Source organism: Orbicella franksi, chromosome 7, assembly GCF_964199315.1.
Source record: "Orbicella franksi chromosome 7, jaOrbFran1.1, whole genome shotgun sequence".
NCBI classification, from domain to species: domain Eukaryota; kingdom Metazoa; phylum Cnidaria; class Anthozoa; order Scleractinia; family Merulinidae; genus Orbicella; species Orbicella franksi.
In genome coordinates this window covers 15128900-15148460 of record NC_138151.1, presented here as the reverse complement: position 1 = coordinate 15148460, position 19561 = coordinate 15128900, and the positions used below count along the sequence as shown (strand labels likewise).

The following is a 19561-nucleotide window of genomic DNA, read 5'->3' as shown; positions in this document are numbered from 1 at the left end:
GATTAATAACTCATTTATATAATCTGCGTCTGTGTTCAATCAATCTAACAACTTCCCAAATTAAGTTAGTGAACCCAATGAAACAAAGAACTTGATTTGAATGTATTTGTCGTACCTTTCAAGCACGGAATTGGTTCTCGTGACCCGTTAGGGCACAAAAACCCAGGCTGACAGACACCCCCTGTAGTTGTATTGGGGCAGAAACATCCACTCGTATTTGTAGCATTACAGTATCCAAGGACGCCCACATCAACCGGTTTGTCAGACCAGGCCGCTCGTATGCAGTACCAGCCCCCTACACAATCACCACTTGGTTGCTCAAGGCCAGCTCTACCACAAAACTTGCCAGGCAGACATGGAGTACAGCCACTACAATGAAACAACGTTTGAAACGTTTACTATTGAACTTGCTAGTCAGATTCTTGATCTCATTCCAAAAACATGCCCAAAGATACAACAAATGAGAACGATTGTCCCTTTGTAACTGGTCATGTAGAAGCCAATCCCCTGTTATTTTTTATTACGGTTGCCAAGTCTACCTCGGCAATGTTTGAAAACTTTTACTTTTGTGTGGGGTATGTAGATTTAAATGGTTTGTTCACGTTTGAACAAGCAACGTTACGTTCATTCTTGCCATTTGTCACCGTATCCAAATCGTCAGGTAAACGTTACCTTTAATCATTTTTGACTCGTATTTCAAATGCTGTCTGTAGGTATTTCTGTTCTTCATGTAACGAATTTGTATCATTTTCTTGTAGAAACTACTGGCAATGATATGTATAGTTAAGAGTTCGAGTCATACATGAATAAACCCCTTCACATCAACAATTACTGCTGGTTGCGTTGGGTACAGGCCATAAGTGCTGTTCACTAACGTATTAATTTATTTTTAAATGACTTTTAAAGTAACTTTTCATGCTTCAATCATACATCTAGGACATGTGCTAACCTCAAGCTCTGCTGTTGTGTCTCATTGTTAAAATATCCTTTGGGGCATGGGTTATCAAACTGTGCTTCAGTTCCTGGAGGACAGTAATATCCTTTGGGACACTCCAGGTTGCATGTTGTTGAGTTGGAAGGACAATAAAAACCAGCGCAACATTGCTCACATTCAAACTGCCCCGTGCGGTCGTTGTATGTTCCAGCTTGACAGCCCAATGGATAGGATGTTCCTTCTGGGCAATAATGGCCAATGGGGCAAGGTCCTCCAGACTCTGTTACATTCGGTGGGTTAGGGATCTTGGATCCCTTTAGACAATAGAATCCAGGATCACAGGGTCCAGAGACATTCCTGCGGCCAAGCTCTCCACAATAATGACCTTCTGTGCATTTCTGACACTCACTTTCATTTTTCAGGAATTGCACATTAGAGAAAGTGCCCCTGGGACATTCGTCTGGTTCTCCTGTGCCAGCAGGACAGTAGAAGCCCTCTGGACATGGTCCTGAATCTTGACTTGCACTAGGTGTGGCTGATTCAGCATTACGACGGCAGAAGAAGCCAGCATCACACACCCCACTTACAGTTGTTGCATTTTCATGAGCACAGAACCTGCCAGAGTCACAGGGACGACAACCTGGAACAAGCAACTATTATTTTAGGCCTGCTATTTTAGGTTAGTTAAAGCATGCCATAATTTCCCAGTTCTTGACACAACATACGTTCTCTTGCATTTGTACACTATCTACGAGTGTCTAACTCACACCAAGATCAGCTCTAAGCTGCTCGATAGCTTTGTTGTCAGAGAAATGCATCGGTACTACAGAGGTCATGGGTTCAAATCCCATTTATGTCTAATTTTATTCAGGCCTTATACTCGCAACTACCTAAGTTGCGTGCATAACTGCGAAGACCTCTATTTATCCCGCCATTCAAATGTACGTTTACTATAATCCACTTGCTTAACATAGAAAGTATTCAAAAACATAACAATGATGCTTGCATTTTAGCACAAACGACCTTGATATACCAAGTGTAAGTATTAGAAAGTATTTAGTCAAGAGATTATGATCCTATTCTCGTGAGAAAGTATAGAATGTATTAAGTATAGAAGGCATTCAAGAATATAACAAATATGCCAGCATCTAAGCACAAACGATGTTGATCCACCACGTAATGCTATGAAAGGACACTTACTGGTCACGTTAGCCAGACCAGGCGAATCACCGTACGTTCCCTTCGGACAGGGTTTCCAATCAAAGCCTGTTTTTGCCGGGCAGTAGAATCCTCGGGGACAAGGCTCTGGGTCCTGACTCTTGTCATTCACACAAAAAAATCCAGCTGGACAGTCCAAACATGCATCTGCGAGAGGGTCCTTCATAAACGTTCCATCCTAGTGAAATCATGTAGATACGATTAACCTTTGAACTTCTTAGAGTGATCAAACACAGTATTAATACGTTGGAGAAAAGACAGGTACTGAAAATAATTACAATCCTAACTGGGAGCTATTTGTTTGATCTTCCAATGACATCTACTGATATTCAAGCCTCCAGAGTTGTGTGGATTTTTTGCTCATAACATCAGCCAACCTAAACTAATGATACACTTGACCTAACAAAATTAAATAGATTGAATGGTCACTTGCTTGTTAAAGCATTTAACCAGAAAATATAAGGAGTAACATAATTCGACGTTTCATTGTATCTAACATCATTATCAAGAGTAAAAATCGTTGAATGTCAAAGTTGTTAAGAGATTAAATAGGCTTGAAAAATGAGGAGATCAATCATCTGACACCAAATCGGATATGCCACTCAATATGTCATGGAACGAACAGACCTTTCCACGATTTCTGAAGCCGTCTTGTCTGGGTGCAAACACAGCAAAAATTGCAGTAAATGTATGGGAAAAGTTAAAAGTTCGATGCCCAATAAGTTGAGCGTGATTGACAGAGGGTGTTTTTGGTAAAATTTGAAGAACATAGACTTGCCGTCAGGCGAGGAATTACACTTTTAATATTTAGTACAAATGTCTCTGCATTTTCCTGCGAATTGTGACTAGGTTTCACAGACAAATGTATGGAAAAATTAAAACCTTAACTGTGGCTTTTCTAGCGAGGCCATTTCCCTCAAATGTGATTTTTAAATTCTTTTAGCTAGTATCTTTAGCTTTTTAATTCATCTGTGAGTTGTTAGACACTAGATTCTCGATTTTCCCTATGCATTTACTGTAATTTCTGGGTTTGACCCTCCCCCCAAAAAAGAAGATGGCACCAGAAACCATTGAAATGTCTATTGAAATCATCCTCTTCACTTACCACGCACGGGATAGGATTTGGTGTCCTCCCAGGACAAAAATGCCCTGGAGTGCAATTCCCTCCAGTGACGCCATCTTGTGGTGCTGGATGTTCTGCCTTCCCGCTACAATAATACCGTGGCCAGCAGTCTCCACTAGGAGCTGTGAGAGCCGTTCCATTACAGAAGAGGCCTGGTGTACAGTTTGTACATTCCTGAATACTTCTTAGTCCTGATGCGTTCGCAAATGTTCCAGGTGGACAACTTTCCGGTGCAGGAGTGCCGCTGACACAATAATGTCCTTCCGGGCATTCCTCTCCAGTGAATCCATCAGTAGGTGTAGGAGTGAAAGAACCAAGTCTGCAATGGTATCCTTCCTGACAGTTTCCGGTGAAAGTGGGTGATGCACCTGCAATGATAAGGAAACTCAAGTTCGCATTTGTTCACGAGGCCCTGGGTTTTGGTGTTTGGCTTTAAAAACGTAAGGCTCTAAGAATTTCTGGTTGTAATGCCAGTGGCATTCTCTTACTGCTGACTGAGATATCAATTTTGAGAACCAATTGAAGTTCTGAACTTTGGTGATGTGAGCTCAAGGAAGGGGCAGGAAAAGAAGACAACAGACAAGTGTAAGATCAAGGACCAGTAAACAAAGAGGCATGAGGGTGGAAATAAAGGGGGATCGTCTAAAAATTGGCCAGCCAGAGAGAGTTACCCAGAACAAAGCAAGGCCATATAAAGAACAATATGAAGGACCAATTCAAAAATTAACTAAGTGTTCATAAAGAACTTTTACTTTAACACAAACACATAAGCTACCATTATTTTATGCTAGTTCTAGAAATTAATATCCACCCTTACCATAACAGAATCTTCCAGGTGGGCACTTGACACACTGATCAGGATGGAAAAGGTTGGTACCATTACCATGTGTTCCATTTGGACAGCCAAACTCAGTGGCATATCTTGTTCCATTGGGACAATAAAACCCATTTGGACAGTTATAGCTTGAGAAATCGCTAAGATCGTTGCTACTGTCACAGAAATAACCAGCAGGGCAAAGTTTACAAGAGTCCTGTTGAATCTCATCCTGGTAAGTTCCTGAGGGACACTTGACAGGAGCTGGACTGCCTTCTTCACAGAAATGTCCCTTGGTGCATGAATTCTGCTTGTCCAAACGTTCGCCAGGAGGACAGTAGAACTTTGCAGAACAAAGCGCAGTTGGTTTTGTTAATCCTTTGGTTTCACAATACGATCCCTCAGTGCAGTTAGCACAATTCGTTTCATGACTGTTTCCAGTGTTATTTGAAAATGTTCCCTGGGGGCAGAGCTCAGGAACTTCAGTACCCCTTGGACAATACTTTCCCTGTGGACAAATGTCTCCAGTGATCCCATCAGATGGCTGAGAGACCTGAGCACCACTGGTACAAAACCAGCCAGGGTCACACTGTGCAGTGACAGTAGCCTTCCCTTTACCTTCACAGAAATATCCCCCAGTACAGGAAGTGGGTTCATGGGATCCTTCAGGACAGAAAAATCCCTCCTGACACTCTCCTCCAGTAGAGTTTGCTGGGCAAAGACAGTCACCAGATGTAAAGTTGTCATAATCTAAAGGTCTGTCTGTAAAGGCAGCATTGACACAGAAATACCCTGGTGCGCATAGTCCAGTAGGTGCTGAGAGTCCTGATTCATTACAGTACTTTCCACCGGGACAGGCAGTACAGTTTGATAAACTTACACCCTTTGTCGCCCCATTAAAGTAACCTTTAGGGCATGGATGCTGTGTTGCATACTCTGTCCCATTTGGGCAAAAATGACCTGTGGGGCAGGGGTAGGGGTTGAAGTCAGTGGAATTCTCGGGACAAAAATACCCAGCAGGGCACGTAAAGCAAGCAGCCTCTCCTTCGTTAGGATTGTACGTTCCTCTTCTACAACCCAGTGGGAATGCAGTGCCAAGTTCACAAAAGTGGCCCTTTGGACAAGGTCCTCCAATGGCTGACACATTGGCAGGTGTTGCTGTATCAGAGCCTCTCCTACAATAGAAGCCTGGGGCACATTTGCCTATGTAACAAAAAAACAAACGTTTACACACGGAGAGCTGAGTAATCTTACCATGGTACGACTTATATTATTTGCTAACAGCAAGCAAAAGCATTTATCATTGTTGTAAGTCAAAACGTCAGAAATCACCTCTAATACTTCTGACAATGTACTCTCAAGCTCATGAAAACCTATTCACAACCTCAACAAACCCAATAAAGCTGACCAATCATCTTTTAGAGTCTTAACAACAAATAACATCGCAACAAAAGCCCAATTATTTGATATGTTAAAAATTACTCCTTAATTTTAGTGCAAAATATCAGCATTTTTTAATGCAATTTCACATGAGAATTTACAAAACTGCCATGACAAAGTTTGGTGCGAAATTTCTTGATGCCATAAACAAGTCAAACACCCACGACTGTAAGTGTAATAATTTCACTTACATTTTGTCACAATTCTAAAAATTTTCCTTGCCTAAAGGCTCAGGAATAGACCATTTTACAGTTGTCTGCTCAGTGACCTGGTCTTTGAATGGCAGCGAGGCTGGAGGTGACCTTGTTTTGATACAGACCTCACTGCTTTTGTTGTGTAAATCAAGCTGTTCTTATGCTAACTAGGTGTATTTACATGCCAAAAGCAGTGAGGTCTGTATCAAAACAAGGCCAACTCAAGCCTCGCTGCCATTCAAAGGCCAGGTCACCGAGCAGACAACTGTAAAATGACCTATTTTGACTAAACGCGTAATTTCATTTGTCACCATTTGAGTACCCATACTAATCAGATACTCACAGTATGATAACCTGACTAGCAGCAGTCAAATAGTAACACTACCAGGTAATTAGTTCGGTTGCGCATGACTCTAACTTCAAAATATCTTTGAAAGAGCAATCCTCAACAAGATCACGCTACACATTTCTGGTGTTTACGAAACTGATCTTTCTTAGTTGAAACTACTCATGGTGACAACTATTCATTGGTCTTCATTACATTAAGAGAAAGTGAGTGTTATTAAAGACTTTTGGTTCATCACTGTCCTTTAATGAACTCGACATACTGTGCACCTGCCATTCTATACAGACACAAAACACTGCTATCTCACCTGTTGCTTCAGTGAGGTTAGTTTCCTCACAGTAGTGGCCATCAGAACAAAGTGTACAGTTGCTAGCACTCTCTAACAGAGTCACATTTGAAAATGTGCCACTGGGACAGCCAATGGGATCTGAGGTTCCCTCAGGACAATAAGCACCAGGAGGACAAACACCACCCACTCCTGTGAAATTCCGACTGGGGCGTGGTGTGTTCACACCCAGCAAACAGAAGTATCCAGGGTCACAGTTTCCAGAAATGTTACTTGGAAATGATTCAACTGCTGCTCCACCACAGAACTTCCCAGCAGGACAGGGCTGACATTCATCTTCACGAGCAAGGCCCAGCTAAAAGAATTACAAGGTTGGTGAATTCTGGGAATGACTAGCAGCATTGCGGGCATTTATAGCTTCAAACAGATTCTTAAAGGAGATAGATCATGTGTCGCCCATCTTAAAAAGTTTTGCCTAAATTTGTGAAAGTTCATCATTTGTTATCAATGTTAATCTTCCCCATCCTTAACCATCCTTGTTTCGGTATGGTTTATTATTATCTCTTTGGTGTTATTTCTCTCTTAGTAAACTACTATTTTCAGGTTTCCTTCAGTTTAAATGTAACCTTGTACATTGCCAAATACCATGACTGGGCTACTTTAAGCAACTATTTTGAGTCGTGAAACTTAGTTGTTTGGGGGCTTTGTGTAATAGGCCTTTAACAATTAGGGACAATTAATACCATCATTAGACCCATACGGGGATAAAAAATTGGGTATTCTAGTTTAAAGAAAAAAAATGTCAAGTCAAAAACCAAATGTAGATCCATACAAGAACTGGTTAATAGCATTAAATTTGGAACAAGGTATATACCTGATTCTCATGACCGAAATTCTAACATTGTAATGTTGGTGGGTAACAGTAAAAAGCGATAGAAATGGGGATTAAAATAATTATTCCAGCATCGTCAAAATCTCTTATACACATAATGACGCCAAGACAATGTTGAAACTTTATTTTGCCATTGATAAAATCTCCGAGGGAGTTGATAAAACTCACCTGTGGATTGTATGTTCCTGCTGGGCACTTTTCTGGCGATTTTCCAGTACCAGCAGGGCAATAACGGCCTCTAGGACAAGGAATGGGTGTCTTGCTGTCTCCTTCTGCACCCTCGCAGTAGAAACGCTCTGGGCAAATCAAGCATGCAGCGAGACCAGTAACATTGCTGAAGAAGGGAAACAACAACAAAAGAGAAATTAACGAATGCTTTGCCAAATTCAGTTTTAAATTTGAGTTCTATTTAGTAGGTGTAGTTAGGTGAAAATATGCTTGCGACAACTTGGAGAAGACAAGCACCCCACGTGGGTCAATTGGGATTGCCATTTTCATCCTTTTCAATTCAAATCCACAATTGTTAAAAACTGAAAGTTTGGGGTGGCCATTGTAATGGAAGTACAGTTTTGCAGAGCAAGTGCAATTTTAGGCAAACTACATTTTTGAGGTGGCAGTAGCAGTGGCACAGACAGCTGTTTGTCCTATTAAATTGCTTAACTTTGACACTAATTATTTTAAATTATACTTTCATTTTGATGCGCTGTAAAGTAAGCAGACTTTGAAATTAGTTTGTCGCAAGATTTTAATTAGATTTTTTGTAAGGCTTGTACTGTCAGTAGTTCATTGTAGGTAATGTAACACTCTTAAGTATTACATGTGTACCGTAATTAGTTTAATGTAACTTTGTAATGTATTGTAAGTAGTTCATTATAATTAGCATATTGTAGGTAAGCTATTGTAGGTATTGTATTGTAAGTGTGCATTGTAATTGTGTTCTTAGGCAAGTAGTGTATTGTAGTAGTTTACTGTAGTTAACTTACCTTTAGGTATGGAATTGTAATATAGTTTTAGCAGAATTTAGAAAAAAAACAAACTACAAAAAAAAATCATTTTTTCAATTCAAATCCACAAACTGAAAACTGTGTAGATACCTGTAAGTTCCAGGTTTACAATCAATGAAGGTGTCTGTCCCATTTGGACACTCATAACCAGCAGGGCATATGTTACCAGTGACACCATCAAGAGGCATGGGTGTGGTAGCCCTGCCAACACAGTACCACCCAGGACGGCAAACTCCATTAGGTGCTGTCAGACCTTCCCCTGTGCATGATCTCCCAGGATCGCATGGAATGCACTGCTCCTCTCTCTCAAGACCGGGTGTGTCACTGTACGTTCCATTTGGACAGGGAAATTCATGTGGTCTTTCTGTGCCTACCGGACAATAGTAGCCAGGCAGGCAAATGCCTCCATATGTAATGTTTGAAAGGGAGCCATTGTTCTGAAAACAAAAATAAATGTCTTCATTATATAAACACCAGCGAAATACCGAGTGGTATCAAATTGATAAAAACGATATGATATCATCACATGTGAAGATATGATATTCTCACATGTGAAGATATCATTTTTGATAACATTTTTCTTTTGTCCCTTTACCTACACTTAAATTTGTTGGTGCATGATCGAAACATCTTCGGATCTTCTTTGGTCATCTCCGGCAATCTTCGGAAAATGTTCAGAAAATGTGCGGAAAGTGTTCGCAAACATTCGTCTGACCTTCGGATTTCTAATGATTTTCTAATGACCATTGCAAATCACCAGGGCTACAAACAGTAAACCAAACAATCCCACAGTGCTCATGTATAAGGTCAACAACAGTCTTGTACCAGACAACATCTGCGCCCTATTCGTCCGTAAAGATTCTATGCACTTGATAGGAATGGCGATTTTGTGAAACCACATTTCAATACCATATCTTATGGCAAACATTCAATCTGACAATTAGAAATAATGCTCAAAAGGCTCTAAAAGTGTCAAATTTTTTCTTCTAGTCTAAATGTTTCAGGCTAAGCCCTTCTTCAGTAGGTGGAATGATTCCTGTGAGCCACGCCATACAAAAACTGTACGCATAGGCATACACGGTTAGGGCGCGCATGAAGTACACAGTAAACAAATAGGAAAACCATTGTTTTAGCGCGCGTATGTGTGATACACGCCCCACAGGCACAAAAAATTAAAGTCAATGTTCAGTCTGTTCGCTCTAAGCGTGCCCAGCTTGAAGATTAATTTCATTTCATGCTGCTTGCAGCTGATGTTACTGCCAGAGCACTGTTTCAAGCCACAGACCATGAGGTCATCCAGAGAGTGGGAGGCAAAGTTGAAATGTTCAGCTACGGGAAACCTGCGCGATCGGTTTCGAATGCTGCGGAGGTGCTCGCTGAAACGTTCCCGTAGTCGCCTTCCAGTCTCTCCGATGTACAGGCAATTGCAGCGACGACAAGAAATGCAATACACAACATTCTCAGACTGACAGGTGAAGTGGTCACGGATGTTATGTGCGCTCTTTGGGCCTTGTAGAAAAGTCTGAGAAGTTATGTGCTTGCACGTCTGGCATCGAGTCCGTCGGCAGGGCAATGAACCGGTACTATTGGGAGACGGCGAGGCATCAGTGGAGTGTACGAGGATATGCGAGGCCTTTATAATGGTCTAAACTAAGTGAAGATATAAGAGCGTTTTCACTCATGTGGCCAGCAGCCATGCAAATTTATTGAAATGAAAGGAAGTGTTTACATAAGGAAAGAGTTGAACTCCCACAGGATTGGTATGGTACACCAACATGGCTCCCGTTTCATTGTTTTGGAATATGGCTGCCGTGACGTCATGTGAAAACGTTCTATAAGAGATGCCCTATCTAACTACTTTTAGAAACAAAATTAGAAAACTTAACTTACCAGGCTATGTGAAGTATATATGAAATAATTCATATTTGAACAGCGGTTGTAGATGAAAGTGAAGAATGATCATCGCAGTAAATTTTCCAATTTAAGCAATTCCAATTTAAGCAATTGGCCTCGCTCCCAATGTGTGGCTTCATAGCTCAGTTGGTAGAGCATCGCACTGGTATCGCAGAGGTCACAGGTTCGATTCCCATTAAAGCCCTGATTTTTTCAGGCTTCTTCTTTCCAATTGCTTAAACTAAATGCAATCGACAAGTGAAACAACATGCAGAAATATGAAACATGGTAATCAGTGTCAATCTATTGCAATGACATCTTGCCTTATTGTGGTTGATTGGCCCAGCAATGGATCAGAAAAAACTACGCTACCACTTCATGCATAGGCCTCAAGTTTTGTTTCTGAACAAAAAAGACGTTTTAAATAAATGGCATCAAGATTTTTCATGAGATGATTGGAAGTATAATTTTCGCAGTGGAGTAAATTTTTTTGCGGGAATTATTTTTGCAGATTGTGAAAAAAATCGCAAAAATTAAAACCTGCAAAAATTTCATGCCACATGGTATCTTATCTTCGAGTCTGCTTACAAAAGCATGTGCTAAACTGTGGAGTTAACTTACTGGAGTTGGGCTTGGAGAACCCTCTATACAGTAATACCCTGCAGAGCATTTTCCTTCAGTAGCGTTCAAGCCAGGTTGTCTACAGTACGATCCTGCATCACAGGGTATGCAAGATGCAATTGTGGCCGTTGCACCGTTTGGGTTGTAAGTTCCCTGGGAAAAATAACCTCATGTTAGCTGTACAGATCTATGACCAAAAACACCTGTATGCCATTAGATGAAATCAGTGAAAAAATTCTTGAAAAATTAAAAAGTAACAAATAACTATTATAAAATTATATCTAAGCATATTTATGGACTAACTGCTATACCCTGTACACACAGAAAGCGATTGCGAAGGGACTGTTTGCTGTTATTGCCAGTCCATAAACTGGCAATAACATATCAATGTGTGCATTCACCTGAAGAACTCAAGAAAAATAAAACAAAAAATACCAGCAAAAGGGCAAGTGTCACAAACTTTCAAATAAAAGCAACCTCGTGTGTATGACACGGTGTAAACAACAAAGGCAGCCACGAAAGTTACTCACTGAGGAGCAAAACAGTCTTTTGAATTCGCATTTATTTGACAGCAGACTACTCTGCGCAGAGTAAAATAGGCTAAATGCAGCAATATGTCTAGTAAATGAGTTTGAATGTTAGTATACCTGATCGTACACTTTTGGCACGCTTCTGCAGTATATCAGACAACTTTGGTCATACTCAAATTTGGCCAAGTGACCATGATATCAGAGCCATATCAGGTCAGTGACTTGATATCGCAGGATATCAGGACAGTAGACATGGCTCCTGATTGGATAATTGCGAATTTGGGCACAATAAGACAAAGAAAGCAAGGATTATGCCAAATTTTCAGCACATTGTCATTCACCCTTTTCACTTACAGCGGTAGCAATGAACAATCATTATACTCACCGGTGGACAAGCAGTTGGCTTGATGCTGTTTGGAGGACAGTAGTGCCCTGTTATACACGGTGTTGGAAAATCAAGTCCCATTCTATCACAGAAGTTTTTCTCCGTACAATTTGTACAACGCTCTGCTCGATCAGTCTGCAAAGAAGAAAAAAAACATGTTCTTTGTTCAGAGTCATCCATTACAAAATTATACTTATTGGAGCAACACCCAAACAATGGTTTTTCATCCTGCTTTGTGGTTGAAATGGTCCCACTAGAGTACACAGACACAACTGACTGGGGAAAAATCCCTTGAGAAGAACACTCAAACAAGTGGGCATGTTAAACTCTACTCGAGATGGTGGTAGGTACCTCTTGATAAGTTCCAACTGGACACGGTTGTGGAAAAACAGCAGCCTCTCCTGAGAAGTGGCCCTTTTCTGTGACAAACTGGGTTGGTACAGATGCCCCTCCTGTGCAGTAATGTCCTGGTGAACATGGACCTGTGGGTTCAGGGTTGGTGTCTCCAGCACAGTAATATCTGAATGAGACAATGCACTTAAGCTAACTCATATAGGAAAAACTTTGTTTAAAATATTTGCCTCATTAGTATAAGCAATACAGTTTCTGATGGAGCTACAAAAACATAAGTTCTGAATATGGAAATGGAATAGTACGATCAACTGTCCCAAGGAATTTAAGCTGGAAGTATTGAATACTTTTTGTGTGGTACGGGTTTGAAAACTCAAACTTTTACAAAGAATGTATGAGCTCATTAACACTTTCAGCACCCAGAAATTTTGTAGTTTTTGAAAGCCTATTTCTCCTCGACTATTACACCCAAAGAGCTAAACATTTCACCAATTACTAAGTTTCACAAGCTCTTTAAATGATTACAGTCAATTTGTGTCTAGCATGATGCCTTCTATGTGCAAAGCTGTCTGTTAATGAGGAAAAAAAAACAAAATCTGTTGAGTATGCTGGCAAACACATGCAGTACTGCCAATCTTATGGTAATTAATGCTGTTACTCTTTGGTAGTGCATAGTGTCAATGACATAACATACCCAGGGTCACATGTGACACAGTCATCTGGTTCTTTGTTTCCTTTGGTTCCACTGTATTTCCCCACAGGGCAGGGCTCTGGAGTTTTTGCACCTTGTGGACAGTAGCCCCCTTTGGGACAAAGACCTCCTGTTGGGCTTCCTTCAGGGGGGGCCTTTGAGAAAAAAAAGAAATAAGTTCTAACAACAGGGAGAGTACAGTATTTGAATCACAGTAAATCTACATAGAATGTCTTTTTTTTTGCAAGGTTCTTTACCTAGCAACTATAAACCTAGCAAAATGATAAATCCACTTAGGTTCCTAAATAATTTTATAACAAATTATTCAAATTAATACCAAGGTAGCGCGTTGTAAATGAAGGTGACAGAAAAAGAAAAATTAACTTAGATGCAGTAATGTACCAAACTAAACAATATTATTAAAAACTGGATCATTGAATAATGCACTGGAAGAGTTTTCACTGGCTTAGCCATCATGTTTTATGAGCCATTATACCATGCTCCACAAATATGGTAAGTATTTGCGTAATTGTGGGGGGCATTTTTAATGAAACAAATCTACCAATGGTGCTTGTTGGATATGAGATGGTTACAGCCAACTTGGCACTCCGCATCTCGTTGGACGTACCATCTCATATACAACGCATGCATGGAATAATTGTTAATTTTCAAATTTAACACAACCCAAGATATTCCAGTTTTAATACTCACAGAGGTGCAGGCCCTTCCACTGCAGTAGAATCCAGCATCACAAGGTCCGGTAGGCTCTTTCAGACCATAACCAGCGCAGTACTCACCTGCGGGGCATGGTGCACACTCTTCACTTCTTTTCACACCAGACGAGTTGCCATAGTAACCACATGGGCATGGCTGAGGAATAGTAGTACCAGTGGGGCAAAAGAAGCCCTGGGGTTGCAAAAAAATTATTCATTACACACTGACAACTTATATGTCTCCGGATCGAGCAGTCCGGGTTCAAGCCCTGACCGGAGACATTGTGTTGTGTTCTTGGGCAAGACACTTTACTCGCACAATGCCTCTCTCCACCCAGGTGTATAAATGGGTACTGGCGAACTTAATGCTGGGGGTAACCCTGCGATGGACTAGCATCCCATCCAGGGGGGAGTAGAAATACTCCTAGTTGCTTCATGCTACAGAAACCAGGATAAGCTCCGGCCTGATGGGCCACTTGGCTCGCATGCAGACTTCACATGAATTTTAACCTCGCATTCTTAATTTTTGGGGTGGTATCATCAATAGTTTCTAATATTAACTGGAGATGTATGTCTACTCACTTTTTTTTCTACTACTGTTCGTGGGCAAAGCATTTAGTATGTATATTTCACTGATATTTATATTTCAATATTTTCAATATATTCTATACAGCAAAACCTGTCTTAAGTAGACCCCATATTAAGTGGACACTGTTACGAGTATCGTTGAAGAGTAGGGTTGTTTCCAGACAGAACTTACGATCGCTGGTAACAGCAACAAACTAATTGATTTCCGTAAGGTAACTTCGCGAATTTACAGCACTAAGCTTCTTCAAATTTGAATCAATCTCTCTCACAGAAGAAATGCTCGCTCTAATATACATGAGGCTTAAAGTTCTAGAAACTTCTACTACAAGCTAAATTAAGTAGTTTGACACAGTTTCTAATCTGAGTAATTACATAAGGATTAGAATGTTCTGGAATGTTCTTATACAAATTGGTCACGGCTGAATGACGTCCGGTTCTAGATTGTTCTAGAAATTGACTTAGACAATTTTTCGTAGCAGACACCCTCGATCTAGTCCCTAAATTTCCTTCCCACATTTACTGTAAAATAAACTTGCATTCAGCAGACACCTCTGTTAAGCCGGTGCAGACACCGATATTAAGCCATTTTGTTACACAAAACCTGTAACATAGCTACTAACTATGCCTGTAATAAGTGGACACTTTAAAGGCTTTTTGCTTCTGAAAGCTCAGCTCAGCTCAGAGTCCTTTAACATTGTTCAGAAATGTCCTTTTAAAGCTAAGCAGATTATTCCAGATTGATGCATTGACTGACTGAACACTGTGATATGAGCAGTCTTTGATCTTGCACTGTGTTGCACTGTGTTACAAAAGGTTTAATAATTCACTATTGTTGCACAATACAGTCGGACCCAGGTAATTTGAACTCTGTTATTTCGAATTCCCCGTTATTTCGAACTCAAAACCATTTTCCTTGGATTTTTTCTTCAGTCATTCACTATCAGCTACTTCAAACTCCTGCTATTTCGAATTATTTTTCATTAGTGGGGTTCAACTGTATATCAGAACCTGTTTAGAGCAGACACCCTGTATTAAGCGGACACTAGTGAGTGTCCCAAAGGTGTCTGCTTAATACAGATTTCACCGTATTTAATTCATATTTACTCACATTAGTTCATTGTAATTTTTTATTAATTGTCAAGTGTTTTATACATGAGCATCTGGCTTGGATATGGAGGTCAACCTCCTCCCACATTTTCGCAGTGATAAATTGATCAATCGATCCAGTCAACAGACCGTTCCAGCAGGTTTTAAGGAAACAATGTCGGAGGCATAGCGATAATGACAAAGCCGGGCTGCATACAAAGTAGTACTTAGTTATTCAAGTTATCTTGACTTACCTCTGGACATACTTCAGGATCTTCCAGGCCAAGGACATCACAGAAGTGACCAGAGAAGCAAACACTGCAATCCTGTACAGAAACTGCAGCAGACAGTTTTCTGTAAAATCCCACTGGACATGGCTGGGAAAATCTGTATCCTGTTCCCTCTGGACAAAAGTACCCAGGAGGGCAAACATCAGCCTGAAAAAAGAAATATGTTACAATTTTGGGACGCGTGGTGGCCACATGGTCAGTGCGCTGAACTCTGGATTGAGCAGTCTGGGTTCAAGCCCTAGCCAGGGACACTGTTGTGGACAAGACACTTTACTCTCATGGTGCCTCATGGTGCCTCATGGTGTATAAAATAGGTACTAGTGAATTTAATGCTGGGAGTAACCCTGCGATCGACTAGCATCACATCAAGGGGGGAGTAGAAATACTCCTAGTCGCTTCATGCTACAGAAACCAAAGGTAAGTGCCGGCCTGATGGACCACTTGGCTTACATGCAGACTTTACCTTTACCGTACAGTAACAATAGATGACAATTTCTTTTGTCATTCATGAAAGGGATCCCCTACACAACCAGGCTGCTTCTCTAACCTTAACGTTAAACATATTAAGTCTTCTGATACTCATTAGTATGTTACACATCTACAGTTATAGCCATTATGGTGGCACTTTTTGAGGGTGAGTTAAACCTGTATTACGTTTGGTTAAAATTTTGTATTCTGTTCATATACAGTAGAATCCCGATTTCTTGAACTCTCAATTTTTCGAACCTCCCGATAACTCGAAACAAAAGTCGCTTCCCCTCCTTAGTCAAACACTGTAATTTTACTCCCAATTTCTCGAACTCTCCGATTTTTCGAACCAATTTTCGTTTCCCTTGGAGGTTTGAAAAATCGGGATTCCACTGTAGTAAATTTATTTACCTCAAAGACTGAGTCACTATCATTGGATCAGAGTTCAAATAACTATTTCAATAACCTTGAGCAAATAAATACTGAGAATCTTAATTAAACTATCCATTACAGTATCGAGTCCTCTTAAACTTAAACACAAAATTAATTGGGTCACGTTGTGCCCAGTAAACAAATAAGACAAACCATTTAAAGCTCAGTATTTTGATCATCTGTTTAAGCATAGTTAGTGGAGGGGACCCCTCCACTAACTATGGTTTAAGTAAATGATGTCAGCAAAGTACTTCTACACCTCTAGAAGGTAATGAATACCATGTCTGTTACAAAAAAACAAGGAATTCACCTCTTTTTCCAAGCCTTCTGGCTCACAATAGAAGCCTTCTGTGCATTTAACACATTCACTGACATGTTTCCGACCTTCGTGAGGGTTGAAGGTTCCATTTGGGCATTTGATAGGATAAGCATTCTGTTGGAAAGAAAGTTGTCTAGTTAAATACCAATTGACCACATGTCCAAACCTTTCAACAAACAAATAAAAAACAAATTAATCACACAACAAAATGCCCTTTCATTACTCTTTGTGTATGACATTTTTTTTTGCCTGAGTGTGTTTCAAGTGATGACTCATGATCAATGAACTAGTCACATTTGGCATGTTCCATTCTGTAATATTCTGTAAGCCGCTGTACATTTGACAAAGCATCTCAAAAGGCCATTGGCAGGGCATAACAGACATGATGCAGTGATGGGGGATCCACGCATTAACACTAAAGGTTACCTGGATAGATTCAAATAATATTGGCTGTACAAAAAAAACAACATTCTGACAACAGTATTGCCAACTGCATTTTTGCTTTGTCTAGGAAATGTTCCCTAAGATTATACGATTGTCAGGACATTTCATTAAGACTGGTTAGAGGCTTATGACAACCAACAAGCTGTACCTCATCACCCCTGAGGCAGTAGTGACCTTTCCAACAGGCATAAGTACTATCGTGCAAGTCCGGTTTTTCCAGAGTGCCTGGTGGGCAGTGTGTTCCAGCTGGGCAAATTTTAGTACCTATCATCTCTGCCTTGCTCGTTGTTCTACTGTCGCAATAGTGCCCTGCCTCACATGTTGTGCATTCAGAGGCACCAGGACCCTGTGAAAGTAAGCAAAAAGTAATAAAATAAATCCTTCTTCACCTCCCTAGTTTGTCTAAAGAAAAATGTGCAATCCTAAGAAAGAGCACGTGAAAATCAATTGTATTTTGTTGATCAAAGCATACAGACTTTTTTTTGGCAGAGAACTATGTTTTATTACACAAATTATATTGATGAAATGCTGGGATTTTTCTTGTTTTCAAAGCATAAAGATTATATGACTATGTTAAATTCAAAGCTGAAGATACACATTACCGAGTAATTTGCCAGTTCACAAGCAAGGAGCTCGAAGTTTGCCAAATTGGGGCAATAGTACCCAGCAACACATTGCTTACAGCCATCAAGGTTCTGCAAAAAAATTGAAATACACGATGTTGTAAACAGCATGTTCTACTAAGCTCAAGATAGTCACGATGTTTCTTCAGATAGGTTGGTAGTAAAAATACAGTATCGTCACTTTAGCACTAGATGATGTAATAGACAATTACATCACGGTTTGATTTTCTTAGGATGATAGCTGCAACACTCGCACTTAAAGATTAAAGGCATTTGTACATGGCAGAAGGCAAGATAAATTACCTTGCATTTTTAAAGAGAATGAAGTATCTCTTCTTCTAAAGGAAAAATATCCTTGTTCAACATTACAACACAGTCAGACACATCAGTGATTACACTATTTAATGTTTGATTCAAGTGCAAAACTTGATTCTTTTCACAAAGTAACTCTTAAACCTCAAGGTAATGTTTCGTGTATTTACAAGACATGTGGGAGTTGTGTTTCATACCTTAGCTGAAAGCTCGTCATTGAAAGTACCTCGCGGGCATTCTATTGGATTTGTTGTGCCCTGTGGACAATAGTGACCAGTTGTACAGGGTACGCAGTCTTCTTTTCGTTCCAGACCTGTTCTGTTGTTGTATGTGCCAGCAGGACAGGGAAATTCAGTGCCTCGTTTGGTACCTTTTAGACAAGCAAAACCAACATCAAAAGAACCTGATAACCTCTATTAAGGGAAAATTTGCTGCATAGCTAAACTAACAGATGTAGGAATCCATGGCCAGACTACTATAACTATACTAGAACGGCAACTAGACAAATTTTGTACCCAGTCTACTACCTACAACAGACAAACAAGACATAGGGGCAGCCTTCCATCTTGTAGAATTGCTTCTAGCCAGCACGCCTTTTATTTTCATGGTGTAAAAATATGGAAAAATCTAAACGAGGATTTGATCCTTAAGTTTAAAAGAAACATTTAATTAATGAGTTAATTTGTACATAGTTATACAGTCATTGTAATTGTAATTGTACATAGTTTTTCTAGTTATCTCTGTTATTTATTTTTTGTATTTTAATATTGATGCTCAAAAACTCTTTTCTGCAATGCTTAATAAAGTGTTGTAGCCAATAGTGAAGACGTCAATCTATGTTACTGTGATTAAATGAAAGCTGCTTTGGTTCTAGAAAGGGTATTACTAAAGAACCCAACGACAAGTACGCAGATTGGTGAATTTTTGAATTCTGAACATACCTCGTGGGCAGTAATGTCCTGTGAAACACAGACCAGATGGTGTGGAGACACCTCGGAGACAGAAATAGCCCTTTGGACATATGTAGCACTCTTCTTGTGAAATCAAGTTTGTGAGGTTTGTCCAAGATCCTTCTACACATGGGAACTGTGTAGGACTCATGGTCCCCCTGGGACAGTAATGACCTACAAAATCAAAATACATCACAACTTTTTGTAACAAAAATATCATCGAAAGGTGTAAATTCTTATCTTATACTATTAGCCAGATATATAAATATCCACTAAGGCTAACAAACAGACGCAGCCATATTTGCCTGGCTAATAGGCCAATCAGTCAGTTGTCCTGTCTAAGACCCTGCTTATATCCCCTGCATTGACTAAATTTGGTACTACTTCTTACAGCTTATAGTAAAATTACATCTGAAGCAATGACCCTGACTTCAACCTGAGCTTGTGGAAGACAGGTGTATCGTATAAATAAACACTGCAGCACAGATCAGGAGGTTGTGGTTTAAGTCTACTGAGTGTCCTTGTACTGTGTAGCGAAGAGACTTTTGCCCCACCCCCTGCCCCCGGGGGGAGGGGGTACTTCCTATAATGGCCTATACAGGGAGGCTCTGCCC

The 19561-nt window shown here is 40.2% G+C and overlaps 1 protein-coding gene across 5 annotated transcripts in view; it reads right to left on the bottom strand.

Annotated features, from left to right (window-relative positions):
- The window catches only part of LOC145491892 (uncharacterized), a 99407-nt gene that overhangs the window by 33390 nt on the left and 46456 nt on the right, over positions 1 to 19561 (bottom strand). For all 5 annotated transcript variants that reach the window (XM_081471175.1, XM_081471177.1, XM_081471176.1 and 2 more), the window contains 19 exons: positions 18939 to 19121; positions 18195 to 18367; positions 17665 to 17757; positions 17211 to 17408; positions 16610 to 16732; positions 15364 to 15546; positions 13434 to 13628; positions 12726 to 12877; positions 12032 to 12200; positions 11681 to 11815; positions 10766 to 10918; positions 8342 to 8688; positions 7416 to 7581; positions 6377 to 6710; positions 4093 to 5292; positions 3258 to 3643; positions 2135 to 2330; positions 950 to 1574; positions 116 to 369 (listed from right to left, as the gene is read on the bottom strand). In XM_081471175.1, the coding sequence (XP_081327301.1) occupies positions 116 to 369; positions 950 to 1574; positions 2135 to 2330; positions 3258 to 3643; positions 4093 to 5292; positions 6377 to 6710; positions 7416 to 7581; positions 8342 to 8688; positions 10766 to 10918; positions 11681 to 11815; positions 12032 to 12200; positions 12726 to 12877; positions 13434 to 13628; positions 15364 to 15546; positions 16610 to 16732; positions 17211 to 17408; positions 17665 to 17757; positions 18195 to 18367; positions 18939 to 19121 (5265 nt within the window). The remainder of the gene's footprint in view (positions 1 to 115; positions 370 to 949; positions 1575 to 2134; positions 2331 to 3257; positions 3644 to 4092; positions 5293 to 6376; positions 6711 to 7415; positions 7582 to 8341; positions 8689 to 10765; positions 10919 to 11680; positions 11816 to 12031; positions 12201 to 12725; positions 12878 to 13433; positions 13629 to 15363; positions 15547 to 16609; positions 16733 to 17210; positions 17409 to 17664; positions 17758 to 18194; positions 18368 to 18938; positions 19122 to 19561) is intronic.